Source organism: Rhinichthys klamathensis, unplaced genomic scaffold, assembly GCF_029890125.1.
Source record: "Rhinichthys klamathensis goyatoka isolate OS25496 unplaced genomic scaffold, OSU_Roscu_1.1 h1tg000092l_1, whole genome shotgun sequence".
NCBI lineage: Eukaryota > Metazoa > Chordata > Actinopteri > Cypriniformes > Leuciscidae > Rhinichthys > Rhinichthys klamathensis.
In genome coordinates, this window is record NW_026606631.1 from 2,605,233 (window position 1) to 2,627,999 (window position 22,767).

The window sequence follows — 22,767 nt, forward strand, 5'->3', positions numbered from 1 at the left end:
TCAATAAAAACAGTCTTTTTAATAAACTATATGTACACTTACAAAGTTATCAATGCCTTGTTTCAAATGTTAGAACCTTAATTATACTACCAACGAAGTGTGGGGCTACTTTGAACCTTGTTTATGGTTTATAAAACAGTGATTTATACTGAGCATGATGCCCCTAACACTAACATTGTGAGCTTTTTGCACCTTTAGGCTAAATGTGTTCTAAATGTGTCAGGCAGGCATGGCATTATAAAAAAAAATGCTCCATGATGAATGGTCAAATTTTTTATCATGTTTCATTATACTTTGTCTTTTTCAAACCGTATTTCTACTGTATGTGATAAAAAAGGAGCATGTAATTTTAATGAATGCATTTTGTTCAGGTCGTGGACAACACAAGGAGGGAATCAGTTCTTAAATGTTTATTCATCTGCTTTGGTGAATCTGTTCACCATCTCATCAAGAAAATTCAGGTACGTACATCGCTCAGCAATCCACGCACATACTTCCATACTGTACATACAGTACATACAAAAAATTAGAATGTAGTCTAAGTTCAGTAATTTGAGAAAAAAAAGTTACAAAAAAGTGTAACTCATGCATTATATATATATATATTTCACGCAATTATTTGTGCTACTTCTGTTGATTGCAGCTTATAGCTATGTTCACGTATATGCACTAAATACCTGGTATTTTGGCCTCCTTTTGCTTGAATTGCTGCATCAGTATGGAGGCAATCTGCATGTGGCACAGCTGAATGCCCAGGTTGTTTTAAAGGTTGTATCAGCGATTGCAGGCACAAACATAAATGATCATTCATCCTCATGATCCGCTAACTGCACGCCCCATAAGCAGGCCGTCAAAAAAACCCCAAAAAAAACGCGTCTGTAGGCAGCCTAGGCTACGAGATCTGTACCCAAAAAATAAAAGACGGCAACAGTGCTACCAACCACTCATAGTGGTTCCACAAATAGTGTTCCAAACAATTACTGACATGGAAAAAATAGTGTTCCAACCAATTACTGACTGAACATGAAAATGCTTTTCTTAAGGCATACATTCTGTATTACAAATCCTTGTTTTTATTGGTTATATGTGATATTTTAATTTTCTGAGATACTCCATCAACTGTTTGGTTAGCACTCTTTATTCATTACTATGTATTGTCTCGCCAGGATATGCCAGGTGATAGCCGGAGCAACCAATGGCCATCTTCATCAGTGAGAGCATTGAGAGCACAGAGGTCCTCAGTAACGTGCCCTCAACCGCAGCTGCTGTAACAGTTTTATTTGGACTGCATGTGCTAAACCTCAAATTTCCAAAAGAACTGAAATTAACTATGTCGCCTCTGCACTCTGCTGCATTGTCAATGACTGACTGACAGCCTCCATTTCAGTACTTTGATGAACACACACACAGGATGGGAGAAACGCCTTTACCCCAGTCTCAACTACATCGTAATAGTAGTTCAGTAGTTGTTTGTTGTTTACTGAATGTGGCAATATCTATGTTTTGTATTTGATTTACATTTATTTCTTCTGACAAAAATTTCTGAGAGAACCAGACCAATTGTTTTTAGGTATTTGTTCTTTTTTCTTATTATTGTTCTTATGATATATTCACATTTTAATACTGCTATATATGAAATTCAATTTTAAATGAACTGATTACTTGAACTGTCTAAGAATTACAAGTGTAAGTTTGTTTTGCCAAAAAAGAGTCTAATCTTAAAAACAGTGATTTTCATTCAAGACTTAATAAATATTTAAAAGAACGTTTGATCTGACTCATTGATGTTATGCCAATTGTGAAGCCTTTTGTATTATTTGGAATGAATATTTCAGATTGAAGAAAACTCAATTTAGATCTGCTGAAGTCTGCTAAAAACACTTTTTTTTATTTAAGCCAATTTAAAATAATGATTTACACCAAATTCAGAAAAGAGTTTGCATGAAATCAAGTCTGTTAAAAACCTTCTTTTTTCCATTTAAGCCAATTTAAAATATTGATTTACAACAAATTCAGAAAAGAGTTTGCATGAAATGCAGAAAATTAGTTTGAACTGAATGGTTTCTGAACATTAGGCCAATGTAAAATCTTTATTGTGAATGGTTACTTCAATTTTATTAGGTTAATCCAATGTTTCACTTTTTACAGTGTATGGCATAGTGGGTATCGGGTTCCCACCAGGTCTCAAACGCAGCTCGAGTTCCCTTGAAAGCGAACGTCTCAGGTTACGTATGTAACCCTGGTTCCCTGATAGGGAACGAGACGCTGCGTTCATCTGCCATACTTCCTGCATGCCCTGATCGACTTGCTTCAGGGTTTTCAGAAGCTGTCGCGGTCTGTTTTCAGGGCCAGGGGTGCTTTATAGTTTCCTGGTCTATGACGTCACCTATGACGTATCGGGCTTCCATTGGACTGATTTTACACATGCTTCATGACGCAATCACGCAGAGCGTTCCCACCGCGTCTCAAACGCAGCATCTCGTTCCCTATCAGGGAACCAGGGTTACATACGTAACCTAAGAGGTTTCCGGCTGGTGGATTACCCCCTTGATCAAAACAGAGCAGCACAAACCTGTGATTTTTGAACCAAAAATGTGATTATGCACATTGCAGGTGCAGAATGAAGTGCTTAAGCCGCCTTTCCACTGCAAAAGACATTCGCATACGATTGTTGCATTTCGCCTCCTAGTGGCAGTCACACGGAACTTTGAAATTGGCAGTGAAGCAACTGTTACTGTTCCTCGGCTTATTAAGCATGGTAAAATAATTTTAATGAATGTAATGCATGTATGAATACATCCACACAAAACAAATGACCATCAATAGGGTACATCTAAAATAAGAACATAGTCGATTTTATAGAGCTAATCAAAATAAATAGGCTATTGATTTAATAATTATAAAAAAAAATATTTCTGCCATATATCATATTGGAGAGAGTTTTACCGTGCTGAGAGTCGTAACAGAATGCGACACGCTGTGTGAATGCTGAACGGAGAATAATTGACAGCCGCAGCGGAGGAAGGACAAGTTTCCGTGAACTGATTTAATTATATAAATATTCTTCTGTCCCTCACATTAAGCTATGGAATGACTTTAGATGACTTTGAATATAGTGCACAAAAACTTAACTGGTGCTTGTCTATTCTTTTGGTCTATGTATGACTATGTATGTCGCAATAATCACGGTTGTTAGATCATTAATCGCAATTAGACATTAATTATTTAATTATCCTGACAGGACTACATGAAGGTTCTGTTGTTTGACACAAGTATCATAATGAAACGTCATTAGTATTTAAAAAATATAAAATACAGCTATTAGTTTACACAGTGTTGTCCATGAACAATACTCACTCGTAGGAGTAGTTGAAGAAATGGTTGTAGTGACAAGGGATGCTGTGATATATGGACGAATAAAGAAATAAAAACATTTATGAAATAGTACAAGCTAACAATGGCATATGTTCATACAATTAAGTTTTGTATTACAATCAATGTATTAACATCAATCAATGTAAACGTTTTAACTGGTAGGTGCTGATGTTTGATACTCAGGAAGTGACATGAAATAAGTACAATTAGTATTACAGTTTTCTTTATATTTATTGACATGTCTACAAAGACTATTTTTTGCATGCAAAGGAATTCTGCATTTCAAGAATTATTTTTACACAAATATATAATATAGACATAAAAAGTCCCAATTTTTTTTTACTTAAAGTGCTGATGTTTGACACTTAGGATGTGATTTGAAATACTGAAGTAGCCCTCGCTTCACTGTGTCATCAGCTGCGCTCAAATGATCTGCCCTTATGTTGTTAAAGGTTGGTTATTTACGAAATTAATAAATAATAAAGATAAAGCAAGATGCCATGTTGATATATGTGTGATATGATTTATTTAAACTAAAAAGGTAAAGAAAAAATTAAAATTATTGTGACAGATGTGAAGGGGGAGGAGAATTTATACGTGCATCAGGTTTCTCGACAAGAAAGACTTGTGCGTCCTCTCTCATAGCTTCTCAGGAAGCTTCCTCACTCCTCGTTCCTCGCGGTGCAATTAGAGAATTGAGATGTCCTTCAAGATGGCTGAGCTCCTTTGGTTTCCAGGTCATAGGATGAAGGAAGGAGGCCATGAAAATGAGGAGGGATATTGAGAAGCACCCCTGGTGGGTGTATCAGACCCATTACCCGACCGGTCACTGATAACTTTTTTTTAGGACTGGAATTAATGACATGTTAAAAAATCAATTTCTCCTGCCCAGTTTTGGTCCTTTAGGGAGGTTTTATGGATTTTGTAGAGTTAGTGCTTGCAAAGAGTGGTTCCTTTTTCACCGTAGGTGAGGTGGAGGAAGACTATGATTATCACCTGCCTGCCATGGACCCATAGCCTGAGAACACGCCTGCTACAGACCCTGAGACTAAGCATACAAATCTATCCTGGAGCTACAGCCAGCTGCCATGTCCGTCCTAGTAGGAGCACTAATTCCTCTGAACATCCTGGAGCAGAGTCCCACCCATGTCTCCATAACGAGGTAGAATGTATCCCCTTCTATTACATTTCGAATATTGGACACGCTTCCTACTTCCTACAGTTCCTACTTGTTTCCAAGTCCTTCCTCCACCATTAACTACCATGTCCAAGCTGGTTCCGTCCGGGTCACTGGTTCCTTCATTTCCGCTGGTTCTGCCCGGCTCCTTCATCTCCACCGGTTCCTCCCAGCTCCCTGGCTCCTTCGTCTTGACTTGTTCTGCACAGCTCCCTGGCTCCACCCCCTCTGCAGACTCCATCCAGTTGACTGGCTCCGTCTCCTCTGTTTACTTCATTGGGTTATCTGGCTTTACCCCCTCTGCTGGCTCCAGCTGGGTCCGTGGATCCACACCCTTCACTGGCTCCGCTCATTTTCCCGGCTTGCCTCATCTTCCTGAGACACCGGCTCTGCCTCTGGCTATGCCTCATCCCTCCACCCTTTTGGCTCCACTGGCTACTCCGTCCCTCCGGCTTCTCCTTTGTCCTCACTCCAACTGCCTCCAGCTAGGTCTTCCGAGCCCTCTTCTCCACCTCAGTCCTCTGACCCTTCGGTTCCGCCTTGGACCCCCATGCCTGGGGTGTCAATTTGGTCCTTCATCCCTCCATCTGCCCCTTGGTATCCAGCACACCTTACTCCACTTTGGTCTTCAGTTCCCACGGCTCCGCCCCGGTCAAAACCGGGGAGGGCACCGCCGTGGACCTTCAGCCCTCCAGAATCATCAGCAGAAGTGGATTCACTGGTGTCGCAAGAAGCCTTCCCCATCTACTCTTATGTGGTTCCTTCCGCCACCAGCCACTCCTTGGTTTTCTTTTCGCTTGTTCTACCCAGCTCTCTGGCTCCACCCTCTCTGCAGCCTCAATTCAGTTTTCTGGCTCCGCCTCCTCTGCTGGCTTCATTGGGTTATCTGGCTCCACCCACTCCTCTGGCTCCGGCTGGCTCCATCCCTCCGACGACTCCTTTGTCCTCACTCCCACTGGCTCTGTCTTCTGACCCTTCATCGCCACCTTACTCCTCTGACCCTCTGGTTGCACTTTAGACCCCTGTGCTTGGTGTCGATTTGGTCCTTTATCCCTCCATCTGCACCTTGGTATCAAGCCCACCTAACTCTACTTTGGTTTTCAGTTCCCATGGCTCCGCCCAGGTGAAAAATGCAGAGGGCAACGCTGCGGACCTTCAGCCATCCAGCATCGTCAGGAGAAGTGGATTCACTGGTGTCGCAGAGGCCTCCTCCTCCTACTGCTCCGTGGTTCCTTCCTCCGCCAGCCACTCCTTGTTTTTTTTCTCTCCACCGGTCCCTCCATGGACTCTGGGGGCCCTATTTAACGATCTGAAACGCAAGTGTCAAAGCGCAAAGCGCAAGTAACTTTGTGGGCGGATCCCGGCGCTGTTGCTATTTTCCCGGCGGGATAAATGCCTCTTGCGCCTGGCGCAAATCTAAAAGGGGTTGGTCTGAAGTAGCTTCATTATTCATAGGTGTGGTTTGGGCGTAACGTGAAATAAACCAATCAGAGCGTCATCTCACATTCCCTTTAAGAGCAGGCGCGCTTGTTCTAAAGCGGATTCCTATTATAACGGCGGATTTGCCAGGCGCGCGCCAGGAGCGGTTCACAGCCGAGGAGAGCAACGTTCTCGTCAGGGCCGTAAAACACAGAGAAGTGACATTGGGGATGGAGAAACCCACCCAAATTAACTTCTGTTAAACAGGCGTATGATAATTTGGGTAAATGTGTAAGCTACATGTTGCTTTTATAATAAATTGTCTATCTATCTATCTATCTATCTATCTATCTATCTATCTATCGTAATAATGTATGATTTGCAAAAATGAAAACTGCTGCTTAGATGAGAGAATCAACGTGTATGCGCGTTGTGCTCACGCTGGCTACATTGATTATGGCCAAGCATGCGCCCTTAAAATAGCATTATGAACAACGCGCAACGCGCCACTGACTTTAGACTAGTTTTTTTCTGGTCAGTGGCGCAATTGTTTTATAGAACAGCAAAATAGCATGAGGGAAAGTTTGCGCCGGAACACGCCTCCTCTTTGCGCTGAACCGCCCCGGGGAGCGCAAGTGTATTTCTTAGTTAACCGACGTGCGTCTGTGGAGGGAAAAGCCCACTTTGCGCGGGTGGAAAATAGGAATGATACATGCGTCAGTGTACAAAGTCATTTGCGCCGAGTGCAAGATAGGGCCCTCGGTGTCTTAGCCCTCCTTCCCACCTGAATGGATTATACCTTCCCTTCCAACCACCTCGGGGTGGGGGAGGTAATGTTAAGTCTAAGCTCAGTTAGTTTGTTCCCTTGGTTAATGATTGTGTTCACCTGTGTCTTGTTTAGTTTCTGATTATCCTGTGTCAAGCTGGGTGCTTTTTATGTCTTGTGTATAATTCACTTCCTAGTCTAGAGTCGTTATTGACAGGGGATGCTGTGATATATGGACATATAATGAAATAAAAACAAACATATACAAAATATTGCTTAGAAGCAAACAATGGCATATGTTCATACAATTCATTTTTGTATTACAATTTAAGTATTATTGTTAGAAGAATAACTTATAACATTATAAACATTTTAACTGGTAGGCGCTGATGTTTGATACTCAGGAAGTGATGTGAAATAAGTACAATTATTATTAAAAAAAGTTTTATTTGTAGACATGTTTACAAAACCTTTTTTTTGTATACAATGAAATTCTGCATTTCAAGAATTATTATCACACAAATAAATAATGTAGGCATAAAATGGTTAAAAAAAATACATTTTAGGTGCTGATGTTTGATACTAGGATGTGATTTGAAATACCGAAGTACCTATTACGTATAACATGAGCATGTGAATAAACTACTGGTATCATTTTCCTATTATCATGTTTACACAAATGTCCATGAATAAACATACTCACTTGTAGGAGCTGATGTTAGAGAAGTAGTTGAAGAAGAGATTGTAGTGGCAGTGGCTGCTGGAATATTTTAATATAGAAAGAATTAATACAGTTTCAATGTGCAATACTTGTTATGCTTACAAGGATATTTTTAATTAATACAATAACATTCTGTATTACAAGAATTACTAAAAGAACATGACAAACAGTAAATAATTTTGCCAAAACAGTTTACTTTTCCAATGACTTTCTGATTATCGTGCTGTGTCATGCTGGGTGCTTTTTAAGTCTTGTGTATTGTTCACTTCCTAGTCTAGTGTCGTTATTGTTATGATTATTAACATTTACCACATTAACACAAAAATTAATGAACTACTGAAATAATTTTCCTATTAACATGTTTACTCAGTTGTCCATGAATAAAAATACTCACTTGATAAAGTTGATGTTTCTGAGTCAGTTGAAGTAGAGCTTGTAGTGGCAGGGTGTGCTAAAATATTTAGATGTAGAATAGAAACATTATGCAAGTAATATCCGTTGACATACTTAATGTCATTACTGCATGAAATTAAATTCTGTTTTGCAAAAACTTTTAATAAAATATAATATGACAGCATCTGCAAACTGCGTTAATACAGTTTTTTCAACTGAAATGTCATAATTGTCTATCTATATAAATTACATCTCGTAGGAGATGCTGTTTGACACAATTATCATAATACAACTTCATTGGTGATAACAGTTTATAAAATACAGCTATTAGCCGAGATGAAAGCCATGCTTTCCCGGGCCGCCGCGAGCATCGGGCTATAGTGGAACCCTCCGCCCTGCCCCGAGCGCTCACAGTTGGATGATTGGTTTTTGGGTGCGGCTGCGGCTTCACGGCCGCAGCCAACCCCAATCCCATTCTTCCAGGAAGTGCATGAGGAGCTGTTGAAGTCATGGAAGGCTCCATTGACCTCCCGTGATCGTTCGACAGCTTTCTCCGCCTTTCCTCCCCTCGATGGCGCGGTCGCCCATGGGTACACTGGGATTCCCCCGGTTGAACGCTCTGTTGCGATGCAACTGTGTCCTCAGAGCGCTTCTTCTCGGGGCAATCCTAAGCACCCATCCAAGGCCTGTAGATTTTCGTCTACCCTGGTGCCGAAGTCTCACAGAGCTGCAGGACAGGCGGCCGCCGCTCTGCATGCGATGAGCACCTTGCAGGTCTACCAGGCCCAGCTGCTCAGAGATATGCACGAGGGCAGGACTGACCCCGGGCTCTTTGATGAGCTGCGTGCCGCCACTGACCTCGCTCTCTGAGCGACGAAAGTGGCCTCACGCTCCCTGGGTCAGGTGATGGCCACCTCTGTGGTCCAGGAGCGTCACCTGTGGCTGAACCTGGCCGATATGCGGGACGTTGAGCGGACTCGTCTGCTCGACGCCCCCATATCACAGGCCGGCCTCTTCGGTGGAGCGGTTGAGGACTTCGCTCAGCAGTTCTCAACCGCACAGAAGCAGTCTGAGGCGATTAAGCATATTCTGCCCTGACGGCCCGCTGCTGCCTCCACCCAGCCGTCGGTTCAGACGCCTCAGCCTGCTCACCGCAGAGGTCCCCTCCCGCACGGCCCCAGCAGCAGCCTTCACCCAGGCCGCGTCGTGGAGGAAGCCGCAGGAAGGCGCCACAGCCCTCTCCAGCCCCGCGCCCCACTAAACGCCAGGCTAAGCGGGACTCCTGAGACGGGCTGCTCAGTGATGGTATTGTTTTTTTCCCAGGAGGCGGTTGCAGGCCCCCTCCTTCCCCCGGCCGGGGGAGAATATTTTGTTCTCCACTCCCCGCTGCTCACCCAGAGGTGGGCAGCACCCTATTGTGGTCAAAGAAAGAATCGATACATCCATCACTGAGCACACAGAGCAGGATGACAGTGTGCGACGCCCCCGGGCCTCGCCGCTCTCATCCCTCTCTGTCACAGATTTCTCGGACCACAGTGTGCGCCGCCCTCGGGCCTCGCCACTCCTGTCCCCCTCTGTCGCCAGACCCCTGGCAGAGCAGACCCCCGTGGAACGCTGGTCATTCCCTGGTCTCCTCTGTCAGGACACGGAGCATGACCGCGCCCTCGCACCGGGCCGCTATGCCACCCACAACTGGGCCGGTCACTCCGCTCCGCTGCCCCTCCGGGGGGATGTCTGTGGTTCACATGACCCCGCTGGTTCAGTTTCTGGGAGCTTGGTTAGAGCTTCCCAACCTGTCCCGCTGGGTCGCTCGAACTATCAGGCTCGGCTATGCGATTCAGTTCGCACGGTCTCCTCCCCGCTTCAGGGGATTCCGCTTTACTATGGTCGGTGGCAATGCCCCTATCATGAGAGCGGAGGTTGCCACCCTGTTGGCGAAGGGTGCAATCGAGACTGTCCCTCCAGCCGAGATGAAGTCCGGGTTTTACAGCCCGTACTTCTTTCTCCCCAAGAAAACCGGTGGGTTACGGCCAATCCTGGACCTGCCCGTCTTGAACCGCTCCCTTCACAGGCTGCCGTTCAAGATGCTCACGGCCAAACGCATTTTCGAATGCGTGCGGCCACAGGATTGGTTTGCAGCGATCGACCTGAAGGACGCCTACTTTCATGTCTCCATTTTACCTCGACACAGACCGTTTCTTCGGTTTGCTTTCGAGGGGCAGGCATACCAGTACGCGGTTCTCCCATTCGGGCTGGCTCTGTCTCGCGTCTTTACGAAGGTCGTCGAGGCAGCCCTTGTTCCCCTACGCGAACACGGGGTTCGCATCCTGAATTATCTCGACGACTGGCTAATATTAGCTCACTCTCGAGATCAGTTTTGCGAACACAGAGACCTAGTGCTCCGGCACCTAGCCCGTCTGGGTCTTCGGGTCAACTGGGAGAAGAGCAAACTCTGCCCCGTGCAGAGGATCTCTTTTCTCGGTATGGAGATCGACTCGGTCGCCATGTCCGCGCAGCTTACGAGCGAGCGCGCACACTCACTGCTGACTTGTCTTCGACAGTTCGAAGGCAAGAGTGCGGTCCCACTGAAATTGTTTCAGAGGCTCCTGGGGCATATGGCATCTGCAGCCGCGGCAACGCCACTCGAATTGCTTCATATGAGACTGCTTCAGCTGTGGCTTCGCGATCGAGTCCCGAGGTGGGCATGGCATCATGGCACGTTCCGAGTCCCCGTGACTCCGACCTGCCGTCAGACCTTCACCCCATGGAGGCACCTCAGTTTTCTACGGGCCGGAGTTCCCCTAGAACGAGTTTCCAGGCATGTTGTTGTCTCCACAGATGCCTCTTCCAGGGGCTGGGGCGCCATGTGTAACGGACATGCTGCCGCGGGCTCCTGGACAGGACCCTAGCGCCTTCTGCATGTCAATTGCCTCGAGTTGCTGGCAGTACGCCTTGCCCTGCACCATTTTCGAGCGTTGCTCAAGGGTCAACGCGTACTAGTCCGTTCAGACAATACGGCGACAGTAGCGTACATCAACCGTCAGGGTGGTCTACGCTCCCGCAGTATGTCGCAACTCGCACGCCACCTCCTCTTATGGAGTCAGAAGCACCTGAGGTCCCTTTGTGCTATTTACATTCCGGGAGATCGGAACTTTGCAGCCGACGAGCTGTCACGGTTTCGGCCCATCTCCGGCGAATGGCGACTCCATCCCCAGTCGGTCCAGCTGATTTGGGACCAGTTCGGGGACGCACAGGTAGACCTGTTTGCCTCCCACGACTCATCCCACTGTGCCCAGTATTACTCCCTGACCGAGGGCACGCTCGGCACGGATGCACTGGCGCACAGCTGGCCGCAGGGCCTACGCAAGTATGCGTTTCCCCCAGTGAGCCTTCTCCACGGACCCTGTGCAAGATCAAGGAATACGAGGAGCAGGTCATTCTGGTTGCACCGTACTGGCCCACCCGGACCTGGTTCTCCGAACTGATACTCCTCGCGACAGCACCTCCTTGGCCAATTCCTCTGAGGAAGGACCTCCTTTCTCAGAGACGGGGCACCCTATGGCACCCTCGTCCCGATCTTTGGAACCTCCACATGTGGCTCCTGGATGGGACGAGGCAGGTTTGAGCACCCTGCCACCAGCGGTGGCGGCTACCATCACTTCCGCTAAAGCATCGTCCACGGGACATGCCTATGCGTTGAAGTGGAACCTCTTCGTCAACTGGTGCTCTTCTCACCGAGAAGACCCCAGGAGATGCTCGATCAGTGTCGTGCTTTCCTTCCTGCAAGATGGGTTGGAGCGAAGGCTGTCTCCCTCCACCCTGAAGGTGTATGTGGCCGCTATTGCCGCATATCACGAAGCAGTTGAAGGTAAGTATCTGAGCAGAGCTGCAGGCTGGGCGACACCCAACACATTCGCCAGATTCTATAATCTCCGAGTGGAGCCTGTGTCCTCTCGTGTACTCGCTTCAGTCAGCTAGTACTGGACCCGCTCAGGTGTCTTCGCTTGCTCGCCATTCCACTCCACGGACTGGATACGTGCGATATTTCCTCAGGTGAGCCTTCCATTTAGAAGCCCTGAGTTCCTCCAGCACTGTTGACGCTGGCGCCAGTGTCTATTGACTGTGCGTCGGCTAGGTGCCTCCGTGTGCATGGTTCCTACCCTGAGTAACCCCCACATGTGTATTTCCACTGTAAGCCTCTTTGAGCATGTATCTTTCCCTCGGCAAGCCACCTTGCCACTCCTGGAGTTGAAAGTTGCCACCCCTCGGGCTGGTCACTCCAGTGTTCCTCCATATGTAGCCTCCCTTTGGGCCATATGCGTATTCCTAAGTCTTTCCTATGGGTAGGCGTGCTGCGGCATATTTCCCCTGAGATATGCTTCCCAGTGTACCTTGGTATTCCTGTGTTAAGTAGGACTCCTTCGTCCGTGCCAGTGTCACGACAGGGGGTTCAGAATTTCGCAGGGCACTGGAAGACAGCTGTGAAGGTGGCGTGATTACACGGGGACCCCCATTCTCCGTCATCCGACGTAACTCGGAGTGACTACGAAAGGGAACATCTCGGTTACTTATGTAACCCTCGTTCCCTGAGTAGGGAACGGAGACGTTACGTCTCCCTGCCACTTCCGCTGTACCGCTGGGTAGACGCCTGAGTTCAGTCTCGGCTCCTCAGCGAAGACATACTGCCTTTGCGTCCGCGCTCTCCTTATATACCCACGCGGTGGGGCGGAGATACGCTATGCAAATTCTAGGGATGCACCGAATTCAGGATTCGGATTCGGCCGAATATTGGGATTTTTAACGGGGTTCGGTTTCTGCCGAACCTCAGAATTTTTTTCCACCGAACCGAACCCTAGGCTTGCACTACGCGCGCTACGTCGAAGTCACCGATCAGTGAATGACATCAAAGTAAAGTACCGCGTGAACGAATAGAGAGCAGACGGCTCCTTATGCTTTTGAATTGCTCTCGCTGTAGCCTACTTTGATGTCATAAACTGATCTGTCTGTGCAGCGCCGGTTCAAGTTGAACAAGCCTGTAGTGTAACGCGTTGTGTCAGGAAGAAAAAGGTGGACCGTTCGAATGCAGTAGGCTGTGAGAAAGTGAAAATGGAACTCGTGAGCAGAAAAAGTGTTGTTTGGCAGTATTTTCAGTGAAAAGAAGGCAATTCAAGTCGAGCTACATGTTCAATTTGCAATGCCGATTTGTCTCATGGTGGTAGGGACTCTATAGGCTACACAACATCGCTGCTGTTAAAATGCATAATGTTGCTTATTCTTTTTTTTTTTTACAGTTATAAAAGTAAAAGTAGTGTTTATTATTTACAGTAATAAAATAAAATGAAAAATCCACTTTGTTTACATCATTAATGTGTTTACTGTGTTAATGGACTGAGGATGAGAGTAGGATTCGGTATTCGGTTTCGATTCGGCAGAATCTTAACCAGTGGATTCGGTATTCGGCCGAACCCCACAAATCTGGATTCGGTGCATCCCTAGCAAATTCCGCAGACCCATGGCATTTCATCGCCATTGGCTCGTTTTATAATACTCGAAGATAATTGGCTTTCTAGGCGAAACCCCCATTCTCCGTCATCCGACGTAACGAGGGTTACATACGTAACCGAGACGTTTTTTTCAACTGAAATGTCATAATTGTCTATCTATATAAATTACATCTCGTAGGAGATGCTGTTTGACACAATTATCATAATACAACTTCATTGGTGATAACAATTTATAAAATACAGCTATTAGTTTACACAGTTGTCCATGAACAGTACTCACTTGTAGAATGTGTTTCAGTGGATGTTTGAGGGCCAGTTGAAGAAATGCTTGTAGTGACAGGGGATGCTGTGATATATGGACATATAATGAAATAAAAACAAACATATATGAAATATTGCTTAGAAGCTAACAATGGCATATGTTCAAATAATTCATTTTTGTATTACAATCAAAGTATTATTGTTAGAAGAATAACTTATATTACATTATAAACATTTTAACTGGTAGGCGCTGATGTTTGATACTCAGGAAGTGACATGAAATAAGTACAATTATTATTAAAAAAGTTTTATTTGTAGACATGTTTACAAAAGCTTTTTTTTGTATACAATGAAATTCTGCATTTCAAGAATTATTATCACACAAATATATAATATAGGCATAAAACGGTACACATTGTTTATTTTAGGTGCTGATGTTTGATACTAGGATGTGATTTGAAATACCGAAGTACCTATTACGTGTAACATGAGCATGTGAATAAACTACTGGTTTAATTTTCCTATTATCATGTTTACTCAAATGTCCATGAATAAATATACTCACTTGTAGGAGCTGATGTTAGAGAAGTAGTTGAAGAAGAGATTGTAGTGGCAGTGGCTGCTGGAATATTTTAATGTAGAAAGAATTAATACAGTTTCAATGTGCAATACTTGTTATGCTTACAAGGATATGTCTAATTAATAAAATAGCATTGTGTATTACAAGAATTACTATTAAAAGAACATGACAAACAGTAAATAATTTTGTCAAAACAGTTTACTTTTCCAATGACTTAGTTTGTTAGTTCCTGATTTCCCATGGGTCTACTTTATTCCCTTGGTGACAAATTGTCTTCACCCCTGTCTTGTTTAGTTTCTCTTTATCCTGTGTGCGTTTAAGCCCTCTGATTGTTCAATGACCTGTATTGTCTGTACTGTATTGTCCAGTTGGAATATTGGACTCGCCGGTTCCTACTTGTTCCCAAGCCCTTCCTCCTCCATTAACTCCTTTGTCTCCGCTTGTTCCGCCCGGCTCCCTTGCTCCTTCGTTTCCGCTGGTTCTGCCTGGCTCCTTCGTCTCCACCGGTACTACACGGCTCTATGGCTCGTTCGTCTTCGCTTGTTCTACCCAGCTCTGTGGCTCCACCCCCTCTGCAGCCTCAATTCAGTTTTCTGGCTCCACCTCCTCTGCTGACTTCATTGGGTTCTCTGGCTTCACCCACTCCTCTGGCTCCGGCTGGCTCCATCCATCCGACGACTCCTTTGTCCTCGCTCCTACTGGCTCTGTCTTCTGAGCCTTCATCACCGCCTCACTCCTCTGACCCTCTGGTTCCACTTTAGACCCCTGTGCTTGGTGTCGATTTGGTCCTTTATCCCTCCATCTGCACCTTGGTATCAAGCCCACCAAACTCCACTTTGGTCTTCAGTTCCCATGGCTCCGCCCTGGTGAAAAATGCAGAGGGCAACGCTGCGGACCTTCAGCCATCCAGCATCATCAAGAGAAATGGATTCACTGGTGTCGCAGAGGCCTCCTCCTCCTACTGCTCCGTGGTTCCTTCCTCCGCCAGCCACTCCTTGTTTATTTTCTCTCCACCGGTCCCTCCATGGACTCTGGGTGTCTTGGCCCTCCTTCCCACCTGAATGGATTATACCTTCCCTTCCAACCACCTCAGGGGTAGGGGAGGTAATGTTACGTCTAAGCTCAGTTAGTTTGTTCCCTTGGTTAATGATTGTGTTCACCTGTGTCTTGTTTAGATTCTGATTATCATGCTGTGTCATGCTGGGTGCTTTTTAAGTATTGTGTGTTGTTCACTTCCTAGTCTAGTGTCGTTATTGTTATGATTATTAACATTTACCACATTGACACTAAAATTAATGAACTACTGAAATAATTTTCCTATTAACATGTTTACTCAGTTGTCCATGAATAAAAATACTCACTTGATAAAGTTGATGTTTCTGAGTCAGTTGAAGTAGAGCTTGTAGTGGCAGGGTGTGCTAAAATATTTAGATGTATGAATAGAAACATTATGCAAGTAATATTCGTTGACATACTTAAAATGACATTACTGCATGAAATTAAATTCTGTTTTGCAAAAACTTTTAATAAAAGATAATATGACAGCATCTGTAAACTGCGTTAATACAGTTTTTTCAACTGAAATGTCATAATTGTCTATCTATATAAATTACATCTCGTAGGAGATGCTGTTTGACACAATTATCATAATACAACTTCATTGGTAATAAAAAATTATAAAATACAGCTATTAGTTTACACAGTTGTCCATGAACAGTACTCACTTGTAGAATGTGTTTCAGTGGATGTTTGAGGGCCAGTTGAAGAAATGCTTGTAGTGACAGGGGATGCTGTGATATATGGACATATAATGAAATAAAAACAAACATTTACGAAATATTACTTAGAAGCTAACAATGGCATGTGTTCATACAATTCATTTTTGTATTACAATCAAAGTATTATTGTTAGAAGAATAACTTATATTACATTATAAACATTTTAACTGGTAGGCACTGATGTTTGATACTCAGGAAGTGACGCGAAATAAGTACAATTATTATTAAAAAAAGTTTTATTTGTAGACATGTTTACAAAACCTTTTTTTGTATACAATGAAATTCTGCATTTCAAGAATTATTATCACACAAATATAGGCATAAAACAGTACACAATTTCTATTTTAGGTGCTGATGTTTGATACTAGGATGTGATTTGAAATACCGAAATACCTATTACGTGTAACATGAGCATGTGAATAAGCTACTGGAATAATTTTCCTATTATCATGTTTACTCAAATGTCCATGAATAAACATACTCACTTGTAGGAGCTGATGTTTGAGAATATTTTAATATAGAAATAATTAATACAGTTTCAATGTGCAATACTTGTTATGCTTACAAGGATATTTTTAATAAAAAAATTTAATTGGGATTGCTCTAGTCTGCCTGCGGCTGAGAGGTTTACGTCTGTTAGCTCCGTATTGCTTTCTGTTTTGAATCTTTATTTACTATCATTTTGTGTAGTTTATATAGCTAATTATATCTTACTTATCACCACACATTAATCTGACATCGCTAGCTTCTATCTAAATCGTTATAACTAGCACAACTGTGACGATCGGCAGCTGTAGTGCCCTCGAGAGCCACTGGAGGGCACTCATTCATTGTGTTATGTTTTCCTCATGGACTCATTATGTTTTATTATGTTCAGCTGTGTTTCATTATTGGTTATTGAGTTCCCGATTTAAACCTGTGTTTCTCCTTTGTCCGGAGCGAAGTCTTGTTACACTGTAAGCGTGCATTTCTGAGCGTTATTCCCTGTTCTGTTTCTCCGTGTTTCCCTGGACTCTCGACCTCTGCCTGTATCCTGGACTGTTTGCGAACCTGTGCTGCCTGCCTCGACCTATGCCTGTTTACACCACGAGTTATTGGATTGCCCTTGTTTATTTGTGTGCCTCGTTTATGTTCAAGTTATAATAAAGTGCTGCATATGGATCCGACCGCCTCTGTCCGTACGTTACAGAAGACTTCGCCAAACATGGATCCAGCAGACTTTCAGCATCTTTCCACCGTGGTCAAGACCCGAGCTTCCATGCTAGCCTCTCATCGTTCTCAGCTGGCAAGACTAACTTCTCTCCTCGAGGAACTAGCAAGCTCCGTGCAAACCTGGTCTACGCAGAGCTCAAGCACAACGGCTAATCAAGCCCGAACTGCCGCTGCACCTGTTCCACCGCAACCCAGTGTGACTATCTCAGTCTGGCATTGCCTGACAAGTTTGATGGCTCACCTGTGGCGTGTGAAGGATTCCTTCAGCAGTGCAGCGTATATACGAATCTTCAGCCCCAGTTGTACACCTCGGATGACGACCGCATTTCCTTCATCTGCTCACTGCTCACTGGAAAGGCTCTGGAGTGGGTCGGTACATTCTGGGAACCAGGTCGGATGTCGTTCCCTTCTTATGAGGTATTTATTGCCCTATTCAGAGAGGCTTTTGAACTCCCCGCAGGAGAAGATCCTGAGGAACTGCTCTTGTCCCTGCGTCGAGGAGGTTCGTTTGCGGCTGGTTTCTCTCACTCATTCCGCACTGGTTTTGTTGAACTTGCTAATCCGGATACAGCGGAGGTTTCGCCGGCCGAACTGGAGTTTGAGCACGTGCCAGCCGACTCGAAAGAATCGAATCCCGAGTCAAGTGAATCTAGCCCTGAGTCAAGTTCCAAGTCAAGTGAATCTAGCCCCGAATCAAGTCCCGAGTCAAGTGCCGAGCCGAATGAATCAAGTGAGTCAAGTGCTGCCGAATCAAGTGAGTCAAGTGCCGCCGAGTCAAGTGAGTCAAGTCCCGAGTCAAGTCCCGAGTCAAGCGAGTCAAGTCCCGAGTCAAGCGAGTCAATCCCGAGTCAAGCGAGTCAAGTCCCGAGTCAAGCGAGTCAAGTCCCGAGTCAAGCGAGTCAACTGAATCAAGTGCCGTGTCAAGTGAATCAAGTGAATCGAGTGAGTCAAGTGCCAAGTCAAGTGAGTCAAATGCCGAAACAAGTGAGTCAAGTGCCGAATCTAACCAATCTTGAATCTTGAATCTTGAATCTTGAATCAGCTTTATTGGCCATGTTTGCAGAGACAAACTAGGAATTTGACTTGGTAACAATGAGGCTCTCAAATTACAACACTCATTAACTCCAACAGGCTACAACACTCACGTAACATATAAACCAAGTGAGTGAATCTAGCCAAGGGAGAGTATCAAGCCCAGTGACTCGCCGTCGCAGGAGGAGAAGGAGGACTCGTTTGGTTTGCCAGGCTCCGGTGGGTGTTCCCAGACGCCTCGCCCTGCCGGCCCCGCCTCTGCGCCTCGCCCTGCCTGCGCCCTTCAAGCTCCGGGAGGGCTTTCCTGAACCCGTGGATTTCCCCAAGTATTTTTTTGGGGGGGGGGCAAGGGTCCGGTGAGGAGACCATGAAGGCTGCGCCGCCATGGTTGTCTGCAGGGGCTTCACCATCCTGGCCTTCGCCTAATCCTGCTCCGCCCTGGCCTTTGCCTCAGTCTGCTCCGGCCTCGTCTCCGTCTGAGTCTGCTCCGTCCTGGTACCCTTCCAAGTGTGTTCAACTCTGGTCTCCTGTTAAGTGTGTTCCACCCTGGTTGTCTTCGACGCGTGCTTCCCCGTGGTCTCTTGCCCTGCTCTGGTCTCCAGGCCCCAGGTCTCTCCATGGGGCTGACCTCCTGCCTCTCCACGGGCCTGGCCCTCCATCCCAGCCCCCGTTGACCTCCCTCCAGAGCTCTTAGGAGCGTCTGGAAGCCGCTCCTTAGAGGGGGGGTTATGTGACGATCGGCAGCTGTAGTGCCCTCGAGAGCCACTGGAGGGCACTCTCTCATTGTGTTATGTTTTCCTCATGGACTCATTATGTTTTATTATGTTCAGCTGTGTTTCATTATTGGTTATTGAGTTCCTGATTTAAACCTGTGTTTCTCCTTTGTCCGGGGCGAAGTCTTGTTACACTGTAAGCGTGCATTTCTGAGCGTTATTCCCTGTTCTGTTTCTCCGTGTTTCCCTGGACTCTCGACCTCTGCCTGTATCCTGGACTGTTTGCGAACCTGTGCTGCCTGCCTCGACCTATGCCTGTTTATACCACGAGTTATTGGATTGCCCTTGTTTATTTGTTTGCCTCGTTTATGTTCAAGTTATAATAAAGTGCTGCACATGGATCCGACCGCCTCTGTCCGTACGTTACAACAACACACTAGTAATTTCACTAGCCTGCACAACACACAAGTAACTCGCTAGCCTGTTAATGCGCCATCCGTGCCTGTCGTCTTTATTTATTTATTTTTCTCGCACGCACGCTCGCGCCATCCGTGCCTGCCGTATTTATTTATTTGTTTATTATTATTTTCTTCTCTCTCGCCATCTGTGCCTGCAGTCTTTATTTGTTTATTTATTTTTGTCTCGAACCATCCGTGCCTGCCGTCTTTATTTATTTATTTATGTCTTGCGCGCGCTAGCGCATTTTACGAAACCATCAAATAACTGTGGTAAGTATAGGACCAGTCAACAAACACGGTGAGTGTAAGTATAGGATCAGTCTACAAGCACGGTGAGTAATGTCTTCTCCTGTTATTGTCACTTGGACTTCATGTCACATGTATAGTATAGCCTTCTCTGTCAGCAATATAGGATTTACATGTGATAAATGCAGGTAGACAGTCAGGCTGATGGAGAAGATTTCAGAACTAGAGACACGCATCCAAACGTTAATCGAGGAGAGTAAGAGTACAAGGGCTTTAGATACTGCTTTGGATGCGCCTAGCTTAGTGAACACTGTACATTGTTCGGTTTCGGCTGTAGAGCCCGCGCAGCAGGGCAATTGGGTGACCGTGAGACGCTGTAGTCGTGGGACAAAACACCGCTCTTCCGTTCCGATTACAACATTAAACCGGTTCTTCCCACTCAGTGAAACACCCACTGAGAACCCTGTTGAATGTGCCCTAGTTATTGGCGATTCTATTACACAGAACGTGAAAATAGAGACACCAGCCACCATAGTCACATGTTTGCCGGGAGCCAGAGCGCCTGACATCAAAGCAAATTTAAAAGTGCTGGCTAATGCTGATCGTAAATTCTCTAAGATTATTATTCACGTCGGCATTAATGATGTTCGACTTCGCCAGTCGAAGATCACTAAAATTAACAATAAAGAGGTGTGTGAACTTGCAAGTACGATGTTAGCCACTGTAATTTGCTCTGGCCCTTTCCTGTTCGCAGGAGTGATGAGATAGTTAGTAGACTGTCCTCACTCAATGGTGGTTGTCGAAGTGGAGTCCGCAAAATAATATAGAATTCATAGACAATTGGAAAAGTTTTTGGGGCAGACCTGACCTGTTGAAAAGAGATGGTATTCATCCCTCCTGGGATAGTGCTGCTCTTCTTTCTAGTAATATGGCATATAGTCTTAGAGCCCAAACATGACAATCTGGGGCTCAGGTCAGGATGCAGACAGACTGGCTAAACTGACCGTCTGCTAGCTGTCTCACGTCACTGAGGTCAGATAAATCCCATCACATAGAGACTCTTTCACCTAGATGTTATCTAATAGAGACTGTGTCTGTTCCCCGATCTAGGAAATACAAAAAACTCCCAAACAAATACAAAATTAATATAATGCAGATGAACAAATGATTAAGCTCGGGTTGCTGAATATTCGATCCCTTTCTTCAAAAGCACTTTTTGTTAATGATATGATAACAGACCATAACCTAGATGTGCTGTGTTTGACAGAAACAATTACATTACTTTAAATGAGTCCACCCCCCAAGATTACTACTATAAACACAAGGCTCGTTTAAAAGGAAAAGGGATTGCTGTAATTTATAACAATATCTTCAGTATTACTCAGACATCTAGTTTCAAATATAATTCATTTGAAGTGATGATGCTTTCTTTAATGTTCTGTAGAGTAAGTGATAAATCACATTTGACTTTTTTGCTGGCTACTGTATACAGGCCACCAGGGCAAAATTCAGATTTTATCAAATAATTTGCTGATTTTCTATCAGAGTTAGTACTGGCTGAAGATAAAGTCCTAATTGTTGGTGATTTTAATATCCATGTAGATAATGAAAAAGATGCATTGGGATTGGCATTTAAAGACATTCTGAACTATATTGGAGTTAGACAACACGTGTCAGGACCTACTCATTGTCGTAATCATACTTTAGATCTAATATTATCACATGGAATAAATTTTGATGCTGTTGAAATTCTGCAGCAGAGCGATGACATCTCAGATTATTATTTAATCTCATGTGTTCTTAATTTAGCCAAGGCTGTAAAGCCGACTCCGTGTTACAAATATGGTAGAACTATCACTTTTGCCATTAAAGATTGCTTTATAAATAATCTTCCTGATCAGTTTCATCATCTCAGCATCCCAGATAGCTTAGAAGAACTCGATGTTGCAAAATAAATGATTGACTCTCTCTTTTCCAGCACTTTAGACACAGTTGCTCCTTTGCGCCTAAAGAAGATTAAAGAAAATAGTCCAATGCCGTGGTACAACGAGCAGACTCATGCCCTTAAGAGAGCAGCCAGAAAAATGGAGCGTAGCTGGAAGAAAACAAAATTATTTTGTGGAAAGAGAGCACGATTACGTACAGAGAGGCCTTAAAAGCTGCTCGATCTGCTTATTTTTCAACACTCTCAGAAGAAAACAAACACAACCCTAGGTATTTATTCGAAACAGTAGTTAAATTAACGAAAAATAAAACTTCAACACCGGACGTTCTCAAACAGCACAGCAGTAATGACTTTATGAACTTCTTTACTTACAAGATTGATAATATTAGAGAGAAAATTATAACTATGCAACCGTCTACTACAGTATCGCATCAGACAGTGCATTGTAGTCTCCTAGAGGAAAAATTTGATTCATTCATTGCTATAGGAGAGGAAGAATTGTCTAAACTCATTAAATCATCTAAATCGACAACATGTATGTTAGACCCTATACCGACTAAGCTATTGAAAGAGATGCTTCCAGAGGTCATAGATCCTCTTCTTAATATCATTCATTCATCTTTGTCACTAGGATATGTACCGAAAACTTTTAAGCTGGCTGTTATTAAACCTCTTATTAAAAAAATGCAACTTGATCCTAGAGAATTAGTCAATTACAGGCCGATCTCGAATCTACCTTTTCTGTCAAAGATACTTGAAAAGGCAGTATCCTCACAACTATGTTCCTTTTTAGAAAGAAATGATATCTGCGAGGATTTCCCGTCCGGATTTAGATCGTACCATAGTACTGAGACCGCTCTCATTAGAGTCTCAAATGATTTGCTCTTGTCATCCGATCGTGGCTGTATCTCTCTATTGATGTTGCTCGATCTTAGTGCTGCATTTGATACCATTGACCACAATATTCTTTTAATTTCTCGAAAATGATGTTGGCATTAGTGGAATTGCATTAGCATGGTTCAAATCATACTTATCTGACCGTTATCAGTTTGTATCCGTAAACGAAGAGATGTCTTATCGATCAAAAGTTCAGTATGGCGTACCTCAAGGCTCAGTACTAGGACCGTTACTGTTCACTCTGTACATGCTACCCTTGGGAGATATCATTAGGAAGCATGACATTAGTT

General features: G+C 44.4%; 1 protein-coding gene across 1 annotated transcript in view; it reads right to left on the minus strand.

Annotated features, from left to right (window-relative positions):
- The window catches only part of LOC130085977 (uncharacterized), a 66,424-nt gene that overhangs the window by 4,608 nt on the left and 39,049 nt on the right, over window positions 1-22,767 (minus strand). Inside the window, exons 10-13 of the mRNA XM_056252054.1 lie at window positions 15,921-15,986; window positions 15,558-15,614; window positions 13,636-13,701; window positions 3,358-3,399 (exon numbers count right to left, since the gene is read on the minus strand). Of these exons, the coding sequence (XP_056108029.1) occupies window positions 3,358-3,399; window positions 13,636-13,701; window positions 15,558-15,614; window positions 15,921-15,986 (231 nt within the window). The remainder of the gene's footprint in view (window positions 1-3,357; window positions 3,400-13,635; window positions 13,702-15,557; window positions 15,615-15,920; window positions 15,987-22,767) is intronic.